Here is a 22,896-nt window from a genome sequence, read left to right as displayed (position 1 = left end):
TGTATACAGACGTCCACATGAAAGATATGCTCAGTGCAATTTCCTGAATACTACTGGTTTCGGGGGAGGATCGATTATGGTATGGGGTGGAATATCTTTGACTGCTCGCACAGACCTAGTGGTCGTTGATAATGGAGCTATAGATGCTGATAGGTATATAAGAAACATTCTTGAAGAGCATGTAGTGCCATTTGCCCCATACATTGGTGAAAATTTCATTTTTATGGAAGATAATGCCAGACCCCATCGTGCGCGCATCGTTCAGGAGTACCTTGAACCCAGAAAATCTTCCAGCTACTCTTAATGACTTAGGAATCCAACTCAGAAAAATCTGGGAAGGATTAGATCAGAACATTTCAAGATCACTCATTTTGAGTATGAACCGTCGTTGCCGAGCTGTAATTAACGCAAGAGGTAGAAATACCAACTATTAAATCACTTATGAGCATTCCAGTATTTTCAAAATTGTTTATTTCTCTTCTTTCACATAAGATTCGGTGAAATCCTGAATTTTTCTTCCATTTAATGTGTCTTGTTTCACTCAAAACCTTCCCGAGAGAACATAAAAAATAAGTTATAAAGTCAATGTAGAGTTAACTTTCATTAAAATTGAGATTTTCATAATGTGCGTTAATTTTTTTGCGCAGTGTATATAATCCAATTCAATCACACGTCGAAAGATATCCTTCAGCATCATAATTCTATTACCGTACCCAGGATCGAATCCCTTCTTATCCAGAACAGAGGGACCTGATTGAATTTTACGAGGGCCTTATGTTGGCAGGCAACCTGGCCTTAACGACGCTCTAAACCAGGAAACGTCGTTATTCTGGAAAAATGCATCTGCTGTCTGCCCTACGTGCGTCACTGTTGGTTTTCTTCTTTTTCCTCTACAGTTGAATGACGTTGTTAACGAGTTTTGTAGTTCGGTTCTGATCCTGAAGAGAGCGTGCTTGTCGTTCGGACATAAAGGTTAGGGAGCAGCATTTGTCCTAGTTTTTTTATTTGATCTTTGACGATGTTCTCGAGTGATTAGAGGATTACTGGTGGTGTAAATCGCTTTAGTGGAAGCTCTAAACACGTTGCACTGGAACATGTCCCCGCAATTTATTTGGGATCAACGTTGCTGATGAAATTGAGTCTTACAAAAGGTGGATCATGTCTGAAATGAACTTAACTCCCGAATGAATAGAGCCTTCGTGGTTGGTATTTGAATTTTGTAACAAGTGTTTTTTTTCGAGGTGTATAACTTTAAGTTGGCATTACTGTTCAAGATGGCGACCGATTTAACAGCTATCAAGTGATTTATTCTCAGTTTGGTTTGGCAATTTATCATGAATAGACTCACGCCTGAACAACGCTTGCAAACAGTGCAATTTTATTTCGAAAATAATGGTTCTGTGCCGAATATGTATCGCGCACTATGTCCATTTTATTTTGTTTAGCGATGAAGCGCACTTCTGGTTGAATGGCTACGTCAACAAACAAAACTGCCGCATTTGGAGTGAAGCTAATCCTCAAGTGTATGTCGAAACACCGTTACATCCAGAAAAACTGACTGTTTGGTGCGCTTTATGGGCTGGTGAAATCATTGGTCCGTACTTCTTCAAAAACGATGATGGCCAGAACGTTACAGTCAATGGTGATCGGTATAGAGCCATAATTACTAACTTTTTCATTGCTGAATTCAACAACCATGATGTCCAGGAGCTGTGGTTCCAACAAGACGGCGCAACATGTATCACAGCTCGTGCCACAATCGATTTATTGAAAGAAAAGTTTGGTAACCCTCAATTTCACGTTTTGGACCTGTGAATTGGCCTCCAAGATCTTGTGATTTATCACTTCTAGACAACTCTCTGTGGGGCTATGTAAAGTCATTGGTCTATGCGGATAAGCCACAAATCCTTGACCATTTGGAAGACAACACTCGCCGTGTTCGATATACGGCCACAAATGTTGGAAAAAGTAATCGAAAATTGGACGTACAGATTGGACTACATCCGAGCCAGCCGTGGCGGTCATATGCCAGAAATCATATTTAAAATGTAATGCAACAAGATTATCTTGCGGATAAATAAAATTCATGTCAATCGAATAATCCATCGGTTTTTTTTTGCAATTTAAAGTTCTATAGCTCTAAAAAAAACACCCTTTACAATTGATCTGCAAATGTTTTCTCACATTCAAAAGCAGCAGAAAATAATTATTTGAACATAAACTTCTGGGAGTTTGATAAAACTGAGGTTCCAACTGAAAATAAACGTATATTTACGTGAATTCGTTTTAACATGTAAATGTTATTCGCGCGCCCAAATTAAATTTATGATTATCAAATACGTCTCATATTTTCAAAACAAATTGTGCTAATGAACAACGTATGTCAGGTCTACTACTGGAGTGGTAAATAACAAATTTCGTTTATAATTCGCTAATTTCCACGTAATACGTCTAAAAACACGCAAATCGAAATCGAATACCCAAAATTACCGTACCGCCAAACTTTTAACGTAATCGAGCAAGACCTCTCGAGGTCACCTCCCATCAAAAACGCACCGCAATAATACCTCCCAACCATAATTATACAACGTACATACGTTCACACACGGTTGCTCCTCCACCCATGCACTTGCACAAGTAGGGATACGCTCACAACACAACAAGGAAGACGCTCCATAACTTTTACTTTTTCACAGACCCATCGTCGACTTCTCCACAGTGATCCTCTACACCTCCCAGGGTGCACACAGATCCTCCAACCATCTCCAGCTCGTGTCATGGTACCTGCTGGCCTCTCGGTTTAGTGGATTCGGTCCCGGTGGATTTTTTCAGTGGTTGAACTGTTTGTTCCGGTGTTTTTGTGAGTTCGACGGTTGGGATAGAAGATAGTTATGGAGAGTAATTCAGTGTCACCGATGCCACCAGATATGGCGCCGATAGCGGAGTTTGAGAAGACGTCGCCGACGCCTGTGGAAGAGGAGGCTGTGCCTATGGATGATCTGCCTCCGCCGCCCACCGCTGTGTCGATTGCTGAGGAGAAAGAGAAGGAGGCTAATGCTGAGGCTGAGAGGTGAGTTTAAAACAGGTTTTTTGAGTGGTTATTTGTTAGTTGAAAAAGGTTTGAAAACGAATCTTTGCACACTAGGAAGACCAATTGGTGAACCATAAGTTGGACGATTGTGCAATGAGTCTTCTTTGAATGGGTTTTTAAGATATTTTTATACGACAGTAAAAAAATCTACGCAAATCTTGTTTTTCTTCTTGAAATTCGTTTTTGACTTCAAGGGATTTTTGCATCAAAGTACTTTGGAACTTTTTACACCGAAATTGAAAAGTGCTAAGTGAGAAATTAACGAAAAATTACAAAATAGTTTGGTGCATTAGGTCCTAGCATTGCCTTAAACATATTGTTGTAGAACATCATTATTTTCTGTTGCAATTTTGACAAAATGCTAATTAAAAAGTTGTTAAGTCGTTGGTGCAACAGTAAACAGCAATTTTGAACCAGGAATGGTCCCAAACGAAAGATTCCATTGATGACTAATTCGTGGTCAATTTGAATTTAAATTTATGTAGAGGAATATCGAAAAAATTTTAATTTTCAACCATAATTTTTTCTGCATAAGAAATTACCTAAATTACTTAAAATAGAAAAATATACAGGGTGATTCACCGGGATGGCCTATTAGATGTTAATAGGAAACTAATCGTAATTTTGAGCTGAAAATTTGCATTTTGGAGTTTGAAACAATGAGCCTTCTCCCAAAAATATTTTCAGATATCTACAACTTCCGGTTCTACAGGAAACAGACTACTACTTCCTTATTTCAAAAAGCACACCCAGTATATTATTGCATCATTAGATAGCTTTTTTTTACGACAATTTCGGCAGTATTCCATACCTTGGTTGAAATTTCAACGGTTCATGAGTTAAAGGGATTCTTATGAAAAAAATGGTGGCGATGAGGACTTAAATTTTTTTAATTTTTCTGCAGAAGATGAATACTTCAAGAGGTATCGAGAAAGAACCTTAAATGAGGAAAAACCGCAATAATTCCTCACAGTGTGGAGTAGTCTTTGACTTCCGGAAAACACAGAAAGAAACTAAAATTCGATGTTCGATAACTAAATTTTACATTTCATGAAATATAATTAATTTTTCGTTGAGAATGTTGAGAAATCCATAAACAAATACAATTTTAAATTAGGAATAATTCATTACAATTCTTGAAATGTCAAATTTAGTCATGGAAACATCGAATGTAAGTCCTCATCGCCACCAATTTTTTCATAAGAATCCCATTAACTCATGAACCGTTGAAATTTTACCCAAGGTATGGCATATATCCGAAATTGTCATAAAAAAAAGCTATCTAATGATATAATAATATACTGGTTGTGCCGTTTGAAATAAGGAAGTAGTATTCAGTTTCCGGTGTAACCGGAAGTTATAAAGATCTGAAAATATTTGAGAGAGAAAGATCATTTTCTCAAACCCCTATGTGCAAATTTTCAGCTCAAAATTATGATTAATTTTCCATAAACGTCTAATAGGCCATTCCGGTAAATCACCCTGTATATCGATAAAACATCGATACATCGATAAAACGTTACTTTGCAACCATAATTTTTTTGCATAAAAAACTAGAATTACCTAAAATGGAACACACCGGAAAAATTTAGGGAAATGAATCTCAACAAAGTTTGCAATTGATTTTCTCTTGAACCCTTTGGCTGATTTTAGCAGTATTTTTTTTTTCAATTGTAGCTAGAATTCTCAGGAACCTTTTTCAGATGCCGTCCTCATTCACTTCCTGTTATATACAGGAGTGAATAAAAAAGAATGAAAAGTTAACTTTAATTCAGAACATCCTGTGAAGTGATTCGTTGACAGATGAGAATGTTTACGAACACTCAAATGTTGTTATCTGTTCTGACCATTTCTTTCCTCTTAATTTTTTGTGATATCTTAATTTGAGGGTAGTTACAGCTCTTCATATTGTAACGTTGTTGAACGGAAAATTCACGTTTTGAATCGAAAACGCTGTGAATATAAATGGGGTTGAAATAAATGTTAAATTGCTTTCATGACGCCGTAGAAAAAGCTGCACTATAACAAGTTACAACTATGGTTTAATGACACCATAAAATATGAAAGGGAGAATCGATTTACCAATCCCACTACCTACACTTAATACAGTTTTCGGTTAGTAGGCGTAAATAGAGTAAATTATGAACGAATCAATGTGTATTGATGATATCGACCACAGAGTGGTCAATTTGACATGTTTTTACAGGGAAATTGAAAGGTTCAATGATCTATACCTATCGAATATAATGTGAACGACTTTATTGAGCATTTTTCTCGGTTGTGAAAATTTTACCAGCCGTGTATCCGTAGGAAGTTTTCATAATTTCCCTGCTTCACAATGAAGATAATATAAACAAATGAGTCCGCGTGATGTTCAATTAGTTGAGATGGCATCGCAAAGTATTTCTTACGTTATACTTACATATTATTTTTATGTAAGCTTCCGTTCACCTAGAGTATTTGTATGAACACAATTTTTTAACTAATCAAGTAATTCTTATCTTAATCGATTATGAGTGTTTACAAGAACGAGGTTTAAATTTTTTCTATGAGGTTTTAACGTTGAAAGTTATCAGGCAACTCAAATTATGAAAATATCAATGTCTTTATCAATGTTAATATTTCTTTTTGTTATTTCCAACCATAAATCTTTGAAACCAATCAAGAACTTCAAAAGGAAATTTGAATCTGACCTCAGAATCAGTTGACTTTTTGATATTCATCGTATGAGTTTGGCCAACTATGAACTTATGAATTTCAAATGCAAATAATGGCTGTTTTTTTTCGAGGTATATAACTTTAAGTTGGCATTACTGTTCGAGATGGCGACCGATTTAACGAGTGTTAAGTGATTTATTTTCAGTTTGGTTTGGCATTTCATCATGAATAGTCTCACGCCTGAACAACGCTTGCAAATAGTGCAATTTCATTTCGAAAATAATGGTTCTGTGCGGAATACGTATCGCGCACTACGTCCATTTTATTTTGTTAAGCTATGAAGCGCACTACTGGTTGAATGGCTACGTCAACAAACAAAACTGCCGCATTTGGAGTGAAGCTAATCCTCAAGTGTATGTCGAAACACCGTTACATCCACAAAAACTGACTGTTTGGTGCGCTTTATGGGCTGGTGGAATCATTGGTCCGTACTTCTTCAAAAACGATGATGGCCAGAACGTTACCGTCAATGGTGATCGGTATAGAGCCATGATTACTAACTTTTTCATTCCTGAATTGAACAACCATGATGTCCAGGAGCTGTGGTTTCAACAAGACGGCGCAACATGTCACACAGCTCGTGCCACAATCGATTTATTGAGAGACACGTTTGGTGACCGCCTAATTTCACGTTTTGGACCTGCGAATTGGCCTCCAAGATTTTGTGATTTAACACCGCTAGACTACTTTCTGTGGGGCTATGTAAAGTAATTGGTCTATGCGGATAAGCTACAAACCCTTGACCATTTGGAAGACATCATTCGCCGTGTTATTGCCGAGATACGGCTACAAATGTTGGAAAAAGTCATCGAAAATTGGACGTCCAGATTGGACTACATCCGAGCCAGCCGTGGCGGTCATATGCCAGAAATCATATTCAAAATGTAATGCCACAAGATTATCTTGCGGATAAATAAAATTCATGTCAATCGAATAATCCATCGTTGTTTTATTGCAATTTAAAGTTCTATAGCTCTAAAAAAACACCCTTGATAAATATAAGTACTTGATTGATTTACCGTGTGAAACTGAAACTTTTGATGATTTTGATAATTTGATTAGAAATTTAAATATCATGTTATAGATTTTTGAAAAGGGAAAAAAAGCGATTTTATTTATTACAGAAATTTGTATGGATCAATGAAAATTCACAATAAAAAAACACACGTTTCTTTTATAACATCAAAACTAATGGCAATGAAAAACAAAACTTACACTACCGGATTTTACTGAAAAAAGTGCCTGTAGAATGTTTTTGTTTCATGTTTATAGCACCAGATGTTATGAGAACTTTTCATTTCACACCATTTCCAATTTTCTCTTATAACAACAGTTGAATTTATGAGGTTGCAGTTTTTACCAAATTAATTATATATAAATATTAAAAAGGCTACTGTCCATTCTGATACTTCAAATGTCATTTTGCAATCATTTCTCTTCACCTCTCATTATATGAGCTTTCTTACGATTCTGCGAATATAAAAACAAAATCATTACTTCCCAGAAATTTGCATTCATTTAAAATTTCTTTCACAATTAGGGAAGAATAAAATTTTTAATATGGGTTTTAGTTATCTTCCAACAATTTAAATTTCTACCTGCAATTCTTCAAAATTCGTTATCTGTTAGCTACCACGTGGTCGACTGAGCACCCTTACTAAGACATCCCTTCTTAGAATTCTCATCGTTCGACGTTCATTGGTTTTACCGAAGTTGGTAGTCATCCTCTCTCACTTCTTTCTGTCTCACAACACAACACAACGACAACAGTGCCAAAAATTTTCAGAAAAAAGTCAACTCGTAAGCGTACAAGACGTGCAAATATTTGTGTCACATGTCGGAGATGTTGTGAAGTGAGGTGAAATATAAAAACTATTTAAAATAAAACGTGAATACAGTTGTGAATAATAGTGGAAAGAAATAATAAGTTGAGAAAAATTACTTGTTGTTTGAAAGAAGCAAAAATTGTGAAATAACTTCGTGATGTCTGCAAGAGGAAGAGGTAGAGGTAGAGGATCCACCCGTTCTTTCAATAGAGAACAATTGAACGCTTTAGGCGCTACAGGTCCAAATACTGAACCACAACAAAAACAAAATTTAGAACCTCCACCTTCACATAAAATCCCAGTGACATTTGATTCATCTGAAACTTCAGACTATGCAATAGCTCTAAAAAAATCCTTTGTGAACCACCTACAGTTAACTTACTCCTACATGAACATGCCAGAACAATCCAACGATGACTCAGAAAAGATCAGACTTCCTGCCCCAAAAGAGATGACTCACGATTGGCACTTGTTACCCTTAGAACTACGTCCAAAATTGAAGGCAAAAAGACAAATCAAAGCTTTGAAGAAGGAGGACAACGACAATTTCTTGGCGAAACTGGGAAATTTGGAGAAAATGGAGAGTAACTCTTGGTCTGAAGAGGTCAAAACTGAGCCTAAAGTGGAAGAGGATGAAGATGATGAAATGGAGCAAGGAGATGAAGATATGGCGGAGGAAATTGAAGATGGAGATGATTATGGCAATAATTACTTCGATAATGGTGAAGATTATTGTAATGATGAAGATGACAACTTATATGACGGTGCTGTATATTGATATTGTTATCGTGTTATGTTTCATTATGTATTTATTTTTTCATTGTGTTATTGTTTTGTAACAGTTTCATGGTGATTTGTAAAAACTGAAATGTGTTGATTATTTGTAAATTATTTTTGAACTTTTTGGTTCTTTTCTCTCATAGAATTATGTTTGATGTTGTTCTGTTAAATATATTTCTATAATTATTCGAGTACATACATTTTTTAAGAAAAGAACTATTTTTGTTTCAATTGTGTCTTAAATTCATTCCAATTAAATTTCAAAATAACGTTTTTAAGAAATTCGAAACTTCGAAGAAATAAGCAGATAACTATAAACTGTATTATCATTCAAATCATATATCATTAAACAACACTTAAGATTCAAATAATAGCTGATATATTGTCCATGTTCATTATTGATAACTTACGACAAATAGTCAAACTTCCACTAAAGAAGAATTCGTAATTGGGATGAAGAACAATAACAAATAATAAACAGGTTATTACTAAATTTCGTGAGTATCTTCTAACGAAACAAAAGCATACAATTTTCTTCTTGTATAAGACAAGATTTGACTAATTATTTGTCAATTTAACTGAAATTTCTTCAGATACTTGTTGGAAATGCCTAAAATTGATTGACCAACACTATACCTTTCGCACGTACTTTTTTGGACCTAGAAACCAAGCAGTATTGGGTAGGATCAGTATCTGAATGGGTGACCATTCAAGGTGCATTTCAGCGCCTTCGATTTTTTTTAAATGAAACAATATTTCACTATCGGTTTCAGTAGCAGGTGCAATAAAATTCAGTGTAATTGAATGAGAAACTATTACCTTTACTATTGTTACAAGTTTCTATAGAAATCTTATTAATTCGAGACACACATATTGAATCTTCGATTGGTATCATTCATGGTAATAAAATATTTGTAATGAAAGTTATACGAGGTTGTCTTCGATCGAAAGTAATCATTGTAGATAAATAATTCATGTCTGAATAAAATAGAAGAATGAAGTAATTATCATTGATTTATATATTCGATTTCAGATTATTGTATATCTTTGTTGCCATCATAGCACTTGGTAGAAACTGCAAATTTACCCAATTCCGACAAATCTGCAGCTAAAAAACTGCATTGAAAAATATAGGGTGTCCCATTTGTAAAACACCAACTATCCTCTATATCTCTCAAACGGTAATTAATTTCTATGATCTGTGACGAGCACCTATCATATTAACCATAAAAGCTACCGTAAAAAAAACGTTTTAGAAATAATCGAATATCCTGAACAGAAACCAAGATATAGCGAAATATTTGAAACAGTAATTTCTAAAAACGCCCTGTAACTTGAGAACGAAACAAGATAACTATGATCTTATTATTTCGAAAAAAGAAATTTAGGGTCCTTGAAGTTTTTTTCCATAAGACTTTTAGTTCTCTGGATATATTTTATAAATTTTTCAACTGAAAATTATATAAATAGAAATAATCAGATTGATGGAAAAACACTACTCTTATTATAGGAAGCTCAATTTTTCTGTGCTCATCAACAGTTGAAACCATAGGAATATTGAGACTCTTATTTAAAAAAAGGTTTTTGGCCATTTTCTATTACTTATTTATAATAATACAAACCATACGATGTTATATATTTTCGAAATCAGGAAAAATTAAGCTTTCAAAAAAAGCCACAGAAATCTAGTGTTCCTATTTGAAACAACATAACTTTGGGTTATAGCTTCGTAATTTAAGACCCTTTTGAAAAGACGAACACACCACTGGATTCTATGAAAAAAGTGCCTGTATAATGTTTTAATTTCAGAGCTCTATCATCAGTATTAGCGGAGATATAAATGTTTTTCGATATCGCCATTTTTCCAATTTTCGCTTATAACTCGAAAACAAAATAAAGTGGCTAAAAATGAATTGTTAGTTTCTCAGAAAAAGAGACCGAGAATGGGGTATCATATTTTGTCTATCTCCTCTGGTTTAAAAGATGTAGTGCTAAAACATCGAAATTTGCCCACCCTGTACAAGTTAGCGCGAAAAATATTTTATATGCCATTGTCTATCAAATAAATTTTTGAAATTCTTCGTAACTTTCAAGTTTATCTGTAAAAAGAAAGAAACATTCACAAAAAAACTCAATGGGTGATTTTACACATGTCTGAAATGGAAAACAGACATTTTCGAAATCAAAATTCTCCACAAACTATCTCACTTCATGAGAATTCAATCATTCTCGTATCATACTCTGAATCTATTTAACGAAACAAACAACAACTATGTATGATGATCATCGTTAGTCAACTTATTTAATAAGGGGGACTTCCCACACAAATAATCCCTAATTAAATGAACAAGAATTACGTCTGCTACAATGAGCAACATTAGATCTCCAGAAGCGATTTCAAATTGGCAAACTCCATAAAGAATGTAAAACAAGTTTAGCAGATTGTCGAAATTTGGTTTTGGTCATAGGCAAACCATCATACATTGCTTAGAAATTAAGCTTGCCTATCTATAAGACTACGCAGTTTACGATTTGAAGTTTTAAAAACGGAGCTTTTACTCTTTCAATGAAATTTGGGTCTAATATTTTTATTCATGACGAGAAGGAGCTTTTAATTAATCTTCCGCCCTTCCTTAAATTGAGAGAATAATTAGAGAATTTTGCATGTCAGGAAAGATAATCAATTTTATCCAGAAAATTTTATGGTTATAGATTCTTAGCCAACAGACTAGTAGATTTGAGATTATAACGGGTGTTTTTTTTCGAGGTATATAACTTTAAGTGGCATTACTGTTCAAGATGGCGACCGATTTAACAGCTGTCAAGTGATTTATTCTCAGTTTGGTTTGACAATTCATCATGAATAGACTCACGCCTGAACAATGCTTGCAAATAGTACAATTTTATTTCGAAAATAATGGTTCTGTGCGGAATACGTTTCGCGCACTACGTCCATTTTATTTTGTTTAGCGATGAAGCGCACTTCTGGTTGAATGGCTACGTCAACAAACAAAACTGCCGCATTTGGAGTGAAGCTAATCCTCAACTGTATGTCGTAACACCGTTACATCCAGAAAAACTGACTGTTTGGTGCGCTTTATGGGATGGTGGAATCATTGGTCCGTACTTCTTCAAAAACGATGATGGCCAGAAAGTTAGAGTCAATGGTGATCGGTATAGAGCCATGATTAGTAACTTTTTCATTTCTGAATTGAACAACCATGATGTCCAGGAGTTGTGGTTCCAACAAGACGGAGCAACATGTCACACAGCTCGTGACACAATCGATTTATTGAAAGACACGTTTGGTGACCGCCTAATTTCACGTTTTGGATCTGTGAATTGGCCTCCAAGATCTTGTGATTTAACCGCTAGACTACTTTCTGTGGGGCTATGTGAAGTCATTGGTCTATGCGGATAAGCCACAAACCCTTGACCATTTGGAAGACAAAATTCGCTGTGTTATTGCCGATATACGGCTACAAATGTTGGAAAAAGTCATCGAAAATTGGACGTCCAGATTGGACTACATCCGAGCCAGCCGTGGCGGTCATATGCCAGAAATCATATTTAAAATGTAATGCCACAAGATTATCTTGCGGATAAATAAAATTCATGTTAATCGAATAACCCATCGTTGTTTTATTGCAATTTAAAGTTCTATAGCTCTTAAGAAACACCCTTTATATTAACGCACGATATTTGCAGACACAAAATACAACTCTTTCCCTTCGAATCTCAAAACCTTATTGTTTTGGCGGATGCGCAAACGTTGCTCGTAATCGATCGAACGAGCGCTTCCACCATATTCTCAACCTACAGTATCTAATTCCAGGCCCATGCGAGTTGAAAGTTCACTCCTGTTTATCTCCGAAGGCACTCTAGCAAGCTGTAAAATCCAGATTGCGGCAGCGTAGCGTCGAAATTTTCATATAAATTGGTTTACACGATCTAACCTCGGAATATGATGCCAGATCAGGATGATTTGCAACGGAAAAGGTTGGCAGGATACAAAAAACAGATCGATTAGCCCTCTGGATCTGTTAAATGAACATCATCCTCTCTCATTTTAGCTCCTGATATATTACATGTCGCGTTGAACAAGTGGATCTACTGGATTTGTTTGGTACAGAGAAATATGAGATCGTGTGATAGTCATTTACCTTTTATGTGCTAGTGTCGTACGAAAAACAATGTTTTAAAGTTTTTTGTGAGTTTATTCGATGGAACTTGACTCCATTATTTTTACTATGAATCAATAGTAACTGGTAAAAATGAACTAAAGGGTGTTTTTTTTAGAGCTATAAAACTTTAAATTGCAATAAAATAACGATGGATTATTCGATTGACATGAATTTTATTTATCCGCAAGATAATCTTGAGGCATTACATTTTAAATATGATTTCTGGCATATGACCGCCACGGCTGGCTCGGATGTAGTCCAATCTGGACGTCCAATGTTCGATGACTTTTTCCAACATTTGTGGCCGTATATCGGCAATAACACTGCGAATGCTGTCTTCCAAATGGTCAAGGGTTTGTGGCTCATCCGCATAGACCAATGACTTCACATTGCCCCTCAGAAAGTTGTCTAGCGGTGTTAAATCACAAAATCTTTGAGTCCAATTCACAGGTCCAAAACGTGAAATTAGGCGGTCACCAAACGTGTCTTTCAATAAATCGATTGTGGCACGAGCTGTGTAACATGTTGCGCCGTCTTGTTGGAACCACAGCTCCTGGACATCATGGTTGTTCAATTCAGGAATGAAAAAGTTAGTAATCATGGCTCTATACCGATCACCATTGACTGTAACGTTCTGGCCATCATCGTTTTTGAAGAAGTACTGACCAATGATTCCACCAGCCCATAAAGTGCACCAAACTGTCAGTTTTTCTGGATGTAACGGTGTTTCGAGATACACTTGAGGATTAGCTCCTCTCCAAATGCGGCAGTTTTGTTTGTTGACGTAGCCATTCAACCAGAAGTGCGCTTCATCGCTAAACAAAATAAAATGGACGTAGTGCGCGATACGTATTCCGCACAGAACCATTATTTTCGAAATGAAATTGCAATATTTGCAAGTTATATACCTCGAAAAAAAACACTCTATACAAATAAAAATGAAAATTCTTCTAGTTCAAGCTGCGTTGGGCGAGGTTGATATCTGGATGGGGGAACTTGAAATTTCAGAATATATTCTTCTTGCAAACTAGAGATAACAAGCGCTTCCAAGCTCCTGCCTTGTTCTTTCCTTTTTGACTTCAATCCTTTGACTACCAATTACCATACCATTAGCATGATAACCGATTACTTGAAAGTTTCAAAAACTCCAAGGGAGGAAGTTCATCAGATATTTATCTCAGTATACGTCCGATCTCCCCCAAACTTCCGTCGATTCTACCTCGTCTAACTTTAATCCCCTAATCATCTGTGTTATCCAGGAGACGAAAAACTTTTCCAAAATAGCCAACAAAGTTCAACAGAAATAATTCCACTCAAAGAATAGATGGTCTCCAAGTTATTGGATATTGGCTTGTTTCGATTTATACGAAATTGGATTTAGTAAATAAATTACTCACTTATTTCTAAAGAAATATCATTACAGAAGTGAATTCTTCGAAAGCAGTATTGGCAGATTTCCCTCAAAAGTTCTATATAAAAAGTAGAATAATTTTTCTTCCAGAACTCTGGCGAATATATTGATCCATCATTGAACTGATCAATTGTTGGAATTTACTGTTTATCTTTTATTTCTCTGTCGACTAAATCGTGAATACTTTCAGCATACACAATATTTTCGAAAAAAATGAATTGATTTCACAAGTTGACTCAACGATAAAATCATATAGTGTTAAAATACCTCACGAATATTCGTGCAATGATAGTTATAAATATAATAATCATATCTATTCATTCGTTACAATAATATAAATACTTGTCTATAATTTGGAGGTTGAAGATTTGGTTTAGAAGAATTAGAGCATGAATAAAGTCTTTTTTTGTTAATATAGAAGTTTCAATGAAATTTGTGCATATTCAGGTTGAGTGAGGACGTTGACTCCCAAATTCATTTTGGGGGAAAACATGATTGAGTAAGCTCATAACAATATTATTTGAGGATATAAATTTTCCAATACCTACTTACCTAAAAAAAAATAGAGAAAAGGCAAGTTCATTCATAAGCCACAATTGTATATGGGTGTATTTGAGATGTGCTTCATTATAATGTCATGGTTGTCGGTTAGTTCTTTAGATGGGGGTTTCTTATGATGATGAAGCCCATTTTTACCTAGGAGGCTACGTTAAAAAGCAGAATTGTCGCATTTGGGGCTCGGAAAATTCAAAAATTATTGTTTAAAAGCTTCTCAATCCTCAACATGTCAGTGTTGATGCGGTTTTTAGGATGGTGGTGTGATTTGACCTTACTTATTCCAAAATGAGTGCTACTGTTATGCTGAATGGATTGCTCTACCGAGTTTATGATCAATGATTTTTATGGCTGAAATTGGAAGATATTGATGTAGACGACTTGTATTTTCAACAAAACGGCGCTACATTTCATACAAGCAACAAAACACTTGTTATTGTTATTTTTCAAACACCTTTGGACTTTTTTTTGGGTCACGTGGAAGATGAGGTCTATGAAAAGGTTTCACAGAGTCGGAGACAAGAATTTTTGCACCTGCACGAATGTAAAAGAAATATTACTTTGTATCGTGTTTTTTCCATTTTTTTCACAGGAATAATTAAATGCCTCAATGGTATATTTGACAAAACTATTTCATGAGACCATAGTTACTTGTTATCTCAGAGTAATAAACATAGATAGAGAGAGCATATGTCATTTTCAGTAAGCAAATTTTGTCTCCAACATGAACTAAATTTGACATGAAGCGCGCGTAAATGAAAACATATCAGTGATACGATATTCCACTCAATTTGCGAGTTTCTCCACAAAAAACGCACTTCTTATGTCCCATAGTGAATCAACGTTTCATATTTACTCGAAATATATTGAAATAAATACCTAAATATATCAGAAATTCAGAAAACAAACTTCAAGTGCGCCAAACGACGTGAAACAACCGATGACACTAGGAGAGCAAAAGTTGCCAAACCTTGGATTTCAGCAGGTAGATACAGAAAATAATGAATATTCTGGTTATTATAAATTCGACAATTAGGTGAAATATCTGATTCCAAATTATCAAATTTGCATATTTAATTGGGAATCACTCAAATAAATATATTTTATTCAATATAATATACATTCATAATGATATAGTAAAATTGTGGATTTGAAAATATATCACAATCCGACAACGTAATCCAACCATGTTCGGGACATGTAAAAATTGCGTATACTCTATGGCCACGGGTAAACTCGAAAAAATTGCTGACAGGTGCTGTAATTAAATTTTTTTCATCTAGAAACCATTTTTAATTCAGAATTGAGCGTTTGTGAGTTGTGAGTGTAGTGAAAATTGAGACTACTAAAATAGTCGAAGAAAAACTCCACTCGAAATATTCCAAAACAACGAAACAAATCGAAATCACTAACTTCAAATCGCCAAATGAAGTGAAGAAAAGTTCAACAACCCAAGACGCTGCTAAACAAACCAAATTAAGATCCCAGCATCCGCGAAAACGTTCCAAGGGCATTCCAGAGAGACAGCGGAATGTCAGCGATCCACCGCGCAATAGAATAAATATATTGAAACAAAAGAGGGCCAATTTGTTCCGTATCATTCCTAGCCAAGTGTCCGCTGCGCTCTTATTATCTCGTTAATGCCAGTTACTCCACTTTAAATTGGAGACCAAGGCCGTGAAAATCGTAGAGAACAAATGCAACAAACTTTCGCCTTTCGATGTCAGCTCTGAAAGCCACCCCGAAATGTTCCCCGCAGATTAAAATCCCTTTGTAATCGAGTTCTGTGGATCAGAATGGAGATTTCTGAGAGGGATTAGTGGAATTAACTGAGTTAAGTCGAGTAAGAAGTTTTACACGTCTTCGAGGACTTACTAGAAGGTTATCACTGTTCCCGAGTATTTCTTCCTTTTTTTTTAGGTGCTTTTCTGTCTCAGATGTTTGTTTTTAGAACTTTGTTAATAGCAGCATTTGAGAATTCTGATTGAAGTTTTCCATATGTTGAAACTATGGGGATTTGCTTTCTCCATTTCCTATTACTTAGTGATTTATGATATGAAATAATTTCATATGAATTCGAATGTGACCAGTATTTATCTATATGATAATTTTCTGCATAATAAATGAAGAATATCCTAGGCAATCTGAGCAATAACATCGCCCAAACCCTTAAGGCTAACTAGGTTAACTGCATTCGGTCATTTTCATTTTTGGAGAAAGAGCCCTCCACCTTCGTTGTCGGGCTCTTTCTCCAATAATGAAAATGACCAAATGCAGTTTTTATGACAACACGCTGTCATGCAAAATTATCGGTAATTTTGATGCACTTGTGCAATTACTTACGAATATTTCCCTCCTGTCAAAAATTCTATGTATCTGGAGAACAATTATCGAAAATTACAGCGATAATTGCATTGTAGGAAGCGAAACTGCACTGCGATAATTGTTCTGTTCATAGATGCATAGTTTCTATGCATCTTACACAGTTCGAATCTATGGCAATTCCATTCTACATCAGTTTGACAAGTGATGTAACAGTTTATTCGGGAAATATTCCCCCGAATTACACTCGTGCATCAAAATGACCGGATAATTTCGCATTCCAGCGTGTTTTCCTTGAAAAACTGCATTCGGTCATTTTCATTTTTGGAGAAAGAGCCCTCCACCTTCGGTGTCGGGCTCTTTCTCCAAAAATGAAAATGAACTCATGCAGTTTTTATGACAACACGCTGTCATGCAAAATTATCGGTAATTTTGATGCACTTGTGCAATTACCTATGAATATTTCCCTCCTGTCAAAAATTCTATGTATCTGGAGAACAATTATCGAAAATTACAGCGATAATTGCATTGTAGGAAGCGAAACTGCACTGCGATAATTGTTCTGTTCATAGATGCTTAGTTTCTATGCATCTAACACAGTTCGAATCTATGGCAATTCCATTCTAAATCAGTTTGACAGGTAATGTAACAGTTTATTCGGGAAATATTCCCCCGAATTACACTCGTGCATCAAAATTACCGGATAATTTCGCATTCCAGCGTGTTTTCTTTGAAAAACTGCATTCGGTCATTTTCATTTTTGGAGAAAGAGCCCTCCACCTTCGGTGTCGGGCTCTTTCTCCAAAAATGAAAATGAACTCATGCAGTTTTTATGACAACACGCTGTCATGCAAAATTATCGGTAATTTTGATGCACTTGTGCAATTACCTACGAATATTGCATTGTAGGAAGCGAAACTGCACTGCGATAATTGTTCTGTTCATAGATGCATAGTTTCTATGCATCTTACACAGTTCGAATCTATGGCAATTCCATTCTACATCAGTTTGACAAGTGATGTAACAGTTTTTTCGGGAAATATTCCTCCGAATTACACTCGTGCATCAAAATGATCAGAAAATTTCGCATTCCAGCGTGTTTTCTTTGAAAAACTGCATTTGGTCATTTTCGTTTTTGGAGAAAGAGCCCTCCACCTTCGTTGTCGGGCTCTTTCTCCAATAATGAAAATGACCAAATGCAGTTTTTATGACAACACGCTGTCATGCAAAATTATCGGTAATTTTGATGCACTTGTGCAATTACTTACGATAATCGTACACCCACGAATTGGTAAAGACAAGATGCCCCCTCCAGTTGAACGTTTTTTCCGGAAACACCCAAACCTACTTAAACATACAACATGTCCGGAAGCCACCCTGCAACCTCTCCCTCATCAGGATACACCAACACATCAACGCTTATCTCAAAGCAGCATCCTCGTGAGAATCTCCATCATGTAGCAGCACTTGCCTGAAAGGTGTGTCAGCGCCTCCTACCTCAAAACCTATAACACAAACGCATCTCCCGACGCAATAAGTCGCGTTTTACGGCTCTGCACCTGTCTTAAGTCGAACCTGCGTAAGCGATTGTCTCTCAGCCTGCTGCCTATCGTTGTTGTAGCTGCCAGGCTAGCCAGCAGTACTCGCGTTGTCGGTGCTTGTATACGTCCTGCTACTGTGCATCTATCTAGGTGGCTGTGTTGTTGTGTCGTGCAAGCGTAGATCTCTGCCCGTTTTGGACTTATTGGGGGTGTTGCTGAGGCCGCAGGGAGAAAGATGGGGAAGAACAAGATGCACCCGTGAGTATTTTCTATGGTTTCGTTTTGGGGGTGACTGTTTTCGGGGAAAAATGGGATTTATGGGATGGTATATGCGTTTTTGGGTTGGGTTTTTTTTGTTTTTACCGTTTCATTCGACGATACCGGGTGTGTCAAGTTATAAAATGAAAATCTTTTGAGATACAGAGTGATTGATGATTGATTTATGCCTTTTATGAATATAGGTCTACAGGGTATACAAAGGAAAATGATAGATTCCTTGGATAATTGAAAAAAAGTCTTATAAACCTGGGCCTTCGAACGCTTTGTTTTCGAGATACAAGGTGTTTCTTGTAGTCCCACTTTTTTGTGTTTATCGAATCTTTATCAATCTTCGCTACAGATTGGGTTAATAAATACCAAAACTTATAATTAATTTATTCATCACAGCTTACTAATTGGATATTTATAATAAGTTGGATTTTCCTGAGAATTACTAGAGAATTTTTTAATTTTTTTCCCGAAATCGGTAGCAGATACGACAAAATCACAAGAAACCAAAAAGTTTAGTACTAGATCATGGTTCCTTTCTACATTTTTCTACCAGTGGTCCGCCAAAGAAAGTTCTAGAGGAATGAAGCGGGCATTGTTCCAGAAAAAATATAACCCTGTAGATTTACATTCAAAATTATCAAATGATGAAAACTTCAAATTGGATTGTCTCTGTCTGATTTGAGTTGAAAATCTTGTAAAGGACTATGAGAAAAAAAACTTTTACACCCTATATCTCGAAAACGAGACTTTTTTTTCTTAGAATGATCCGAGGAGTCTATCATTTTTGTTTGTAGATCCAATTTTAGGAACACCCTGTATATCCGTCTCAAAATTCATTTCAGGAAATTGTTCAGTTCAAATTGTCTTGGCATTTCTTTAACTACTTGTCTCAAAATGAATAATTGTATTGATACGAAATTGCTTTAGACATTATTTGTTATGATGAGAATTTAAAAAAATTTTTTTTTCGTAGAAGTGTTTGAAAGGCTAATTGTTCATAGACCATAATCAGTTTAAATAGGTACCTAATCGAGATTAACCTTGATGATGGCATGAATAATTTGGATGAGCGTTGAAAAAATAAATATTTGAAATAATTGTCTCTTATCGCTCTCTGTTTGAAATATTTATTTACCTACATTCAGCCATTATTAAATATTTCTTCTTGAATTCTTACCACGAATTACCTAACATCTTTTTTCTTTGATACTGTGTAAGATCATAATATAACAATTATATTGGGTGTGAGTTCAATATCTGCTCATATTAGATTTAACAATTGCTCATACTGAAAAAAATAAATAAAAAGATGTATCTGCAAATTCTAAAATGTCATGATATAACTGAATACATCCTTATTGGAGCTCAATTCTCGAAGAAGAAACTCTTTCCACTTGAATAGTCATAGTTTTCATAAAGAGAGGTGTAGAGAATCATCAAATTTAATGAGAAAACATTGCATTCTTTGAAATTTCTTCAGTGGGAATTCAATAGAATTAATATAATTGCAATATCACAGGTTGATTTAATGGTTTAATGTTTAATTCAATTTCTTTATTTTCAACCTTTAAATGTTTTAGAATAACAACCAGATAGTTAACACTAAATTTCATCAAGAAAGAGTTATCGCAAGCATTAAAAAATTGAATATCTCGAAATCTATTTTGCAGATCATTCTGAAATTTTATGTGTCATCTATAAAATTAATTAACCAATAGTTCAGCCATATATCCATTCCAAGCTTAAGAAACGGAATTTCTCTAATCTAGATTTTTTTAACGAACCCAACTATAACATAATGTCAACCAACCGTTGATTTCCTTTATAAAACCGTTCAATTCAGTCGCTAACCTTTTAGATCTAGGGAGATGCGGCAAGGAGGAAATAAGTATAGAAGAGAAAGTGAAGGTTTTGCTCTGCAATTTATTTCGCAGACGTTGCGATAGCAGAATATCGCAGGAAAGATATATCGGTTTACCAGAACTGATATATGAGAATTCTATGGGGAATTGCCTTGAATGTTCTTCTTGAATATATAGTATAGGGGGTGTACAAGCTTTTATCCGGATCCCTGGGAAGATTTTGTGGTTGTAACTCAGTCTGAAGGGTGTTGAAATCTGAACTGTAAATTTGTAGAACATACTAACATGCATCATTTAGGAATTATCTTGCACCTTACCTTGATGCCTCATATTTTTTCTTAAGGGATCAATAAAGAAGGTAGAGTAATAGTTCTTGTTACCACTTTTTCTCTATTAACGAAATTAACGATAATTTGTTTTTCTTCAAGAACTGTTCTCATGAGGTGTTTCCTAAGGCGATAAGGCCGGTATGGAAGTGTAGTATATTCTTGCTAAGATCTTGCCTATATTGTTTCACTTGCACAGTATTTTTTCCATAAAAAAACATTATTTTATCAACGAAACACATTTTCAACCATTTTCAAACAACAACAAATGAAGCGTCACTCAACCTACAATATCTGGATCTAAACTCAATTCTGTGATCCGATATTTTCATACGCATCTTTAGGAGTTTGGTACTAAGGAAAAAAAAAGTTCTTTGGCCTTGGCCAGCTTAGAACTTATTAAGCCAAGTATCTCGACATTTTAACCAACTACTTGACATTTTAACCAATTACTTGACTGAAAAATCAAGCTTGTGAAAAAATACATACTTGAACTTGACTTGACTTTATTTTAGATATTTATTGCTTAGCTTGATATCAAGCTACTTGATATTACTTGAGCTTGATATGCACGCGTCGCACGGCATATATTTCTGCAATCTCGTGCGCGCTTAAACTAAATAAGAGGATTCCTCGAGCACCGATTGACTGAAGCATTCGCCAGTGTGACTTTATTAGTAGTTTTCTCACATTTCTATGAAATCTATTGGTAGATTTTGGTAGTTTCAGAAATATCTTTCGAAACTTGGCCAAAATGGCCAAGGATTTTTTATCAACAGCAGCATCTTCAGCTCCTTCTGAAAGACAATTTTCCAGAGCTACTCTTACAGTTACAAAAACCCGCAATAGGTTAGGCGACAAATCTATAAGATGCCTCATGTTTCTTAGAAACTGAATGGAAAATTATGAAATCAGGCAAAGCCTGGAGGTTTCTCAATATTAAAAACTTCATTTCTTTATTATTTATCATTTTGTTATGATTTATAGTGATTTAATTTATGTTTCTATTTCCAAAAAGTTGATATTTTCGGTTCTTTTATACATTAAGTTTGATAAATAAAAGTATTTTCTGCAAGGTTCCTTCTCATTTCATCATTTTTTCATTGATGTGACACTACACAATAAAACTGCTGAAAATCAAGTAGCTTGATATGATTTAAGTAGTTGATAAATAAATACTTGACTAGACTTGAGATTGAAATACAACTACCTGACTTGAAATCAAGTCAAGCTCAAGCCAAGGACCTTGAAAATAAAGCTGAGCCTTGAATTCCTAGTTTCAACCTACTATATCCCCCTAACATCGAAAATCTGTAACTCGAATTCAAAAAATTATGAATTTTCTATCAAACCACCTCCCAAAATCACCCACTTTCGATTGAAAACCCGCCTCACAAGCCCATAACATCCTCAACGTCAAAAAATTCCAATCAGCGAGTACACAAACCCAATTTCCCATAGGCGGCACACCCACGCGAGAAAGGGCACACGCCACCCCTCTAGCTACGCCCATGTCCTCACAATCTTCAGATCTGACCTAAAGACGAGCGTATTACGGCATTATTACGTTCTCAGTAGAAACGCGAACGGCATATATAGCCATCCCAGCCACTTTATTAAATAACAGAGTTACTTATGGCCATCTTCAGAGTTATTTCGACTTGGCGTATGTATTCTCAACACGTAGCTGGGCCAGGCCTGCCGATGACGTTACATCGTGTGAAGATCTTCGAACGTCCCATATTTCCCTGTAAAAAACGAGTTGTAGTAACCATGGGTGGTTTCTCTGTTGAAGAGTTGAGTCTTGTCGAGAAGACGATGGTATTGGTATGTGGTAATTGTCGAGAGTTTTTGAGGGCAGTAGACTGATTGATGGTTGTTGGTACATCTGACGACAATCTGTTGCAGCGTTTAAGCTGCATTCTTCATTGAAGAAGAACTACCTAATGAGTTTGTGTTCATTTAAGATACGTACGCTTTGAGTATCGATGTGTGGATTAATTTTTGATG

The 22,896-nt window shown here is 35.6% G+C and overlaps 2 protein-coding genes across 7 annotated transcripts in view; one reads left to right on the top strand and one right to left on the bottom strand.

The window, feature by feature from the left end:
* Positions 1-22,896, top strand: part of LOC123680951 (transmembrane ascorbate-dependent reductase CYB561) — an 83,238-nt gene that overhangs the window by 25,264 nt on the left and 35,078 nt on the right. For 2 of the 5 annotated variants that reach the window (XM_045619080.1, XM_045619079.1), the window contains exon 2: positions 2,697-3,070. In XM_045619080.1, the coding sequence (XP_045475036.1) occupies positions 2,892-3,070 (179 nt within the window). In that variant the 5' untranslated portion in view covers positions 2,697-2,891. Of the gene's footprint in view, positions 1-2,595; positions 2,638-2,696; positions 3,071-18,412; positions 18,687-22,896 lie in introns of those variants that run through there. The other 3 variants (XM_045619081.1, XM_045619083.1, XM_045619082.1) reach the window with 3 other exon arrangements.
* The window catches only part of LOC123680947 (matrix metalloproteinase-24-like), a 74,956-nt gene that overhangs the window by 39,088 nt on the left and 12,972 nt on the right, over positions 1-22,896 (bottom strand). The gene's annotated exons all lie outside the window — the stretch shown is intronic.

This window comes from Harmonia axyridis, chromosome 5 (genome assembly GCF_914767665.1).
Source record: "Harmonia axyridis chromosome 5, icHarAxyr1.1, whole genome shotgun sequence".
NCBI classification, from domain to species: Eukaryota; Metazoa; Arthropoda; class Insecta; order Coleoptera; family Coccinellidae; genus Harmonia; species Harmonia axyridis.
The sequence above is the reverse complement of the archived record's forward strand: the minus strand, read 5'-3'. Positions and strand labels throughout refer to the sequence as shown.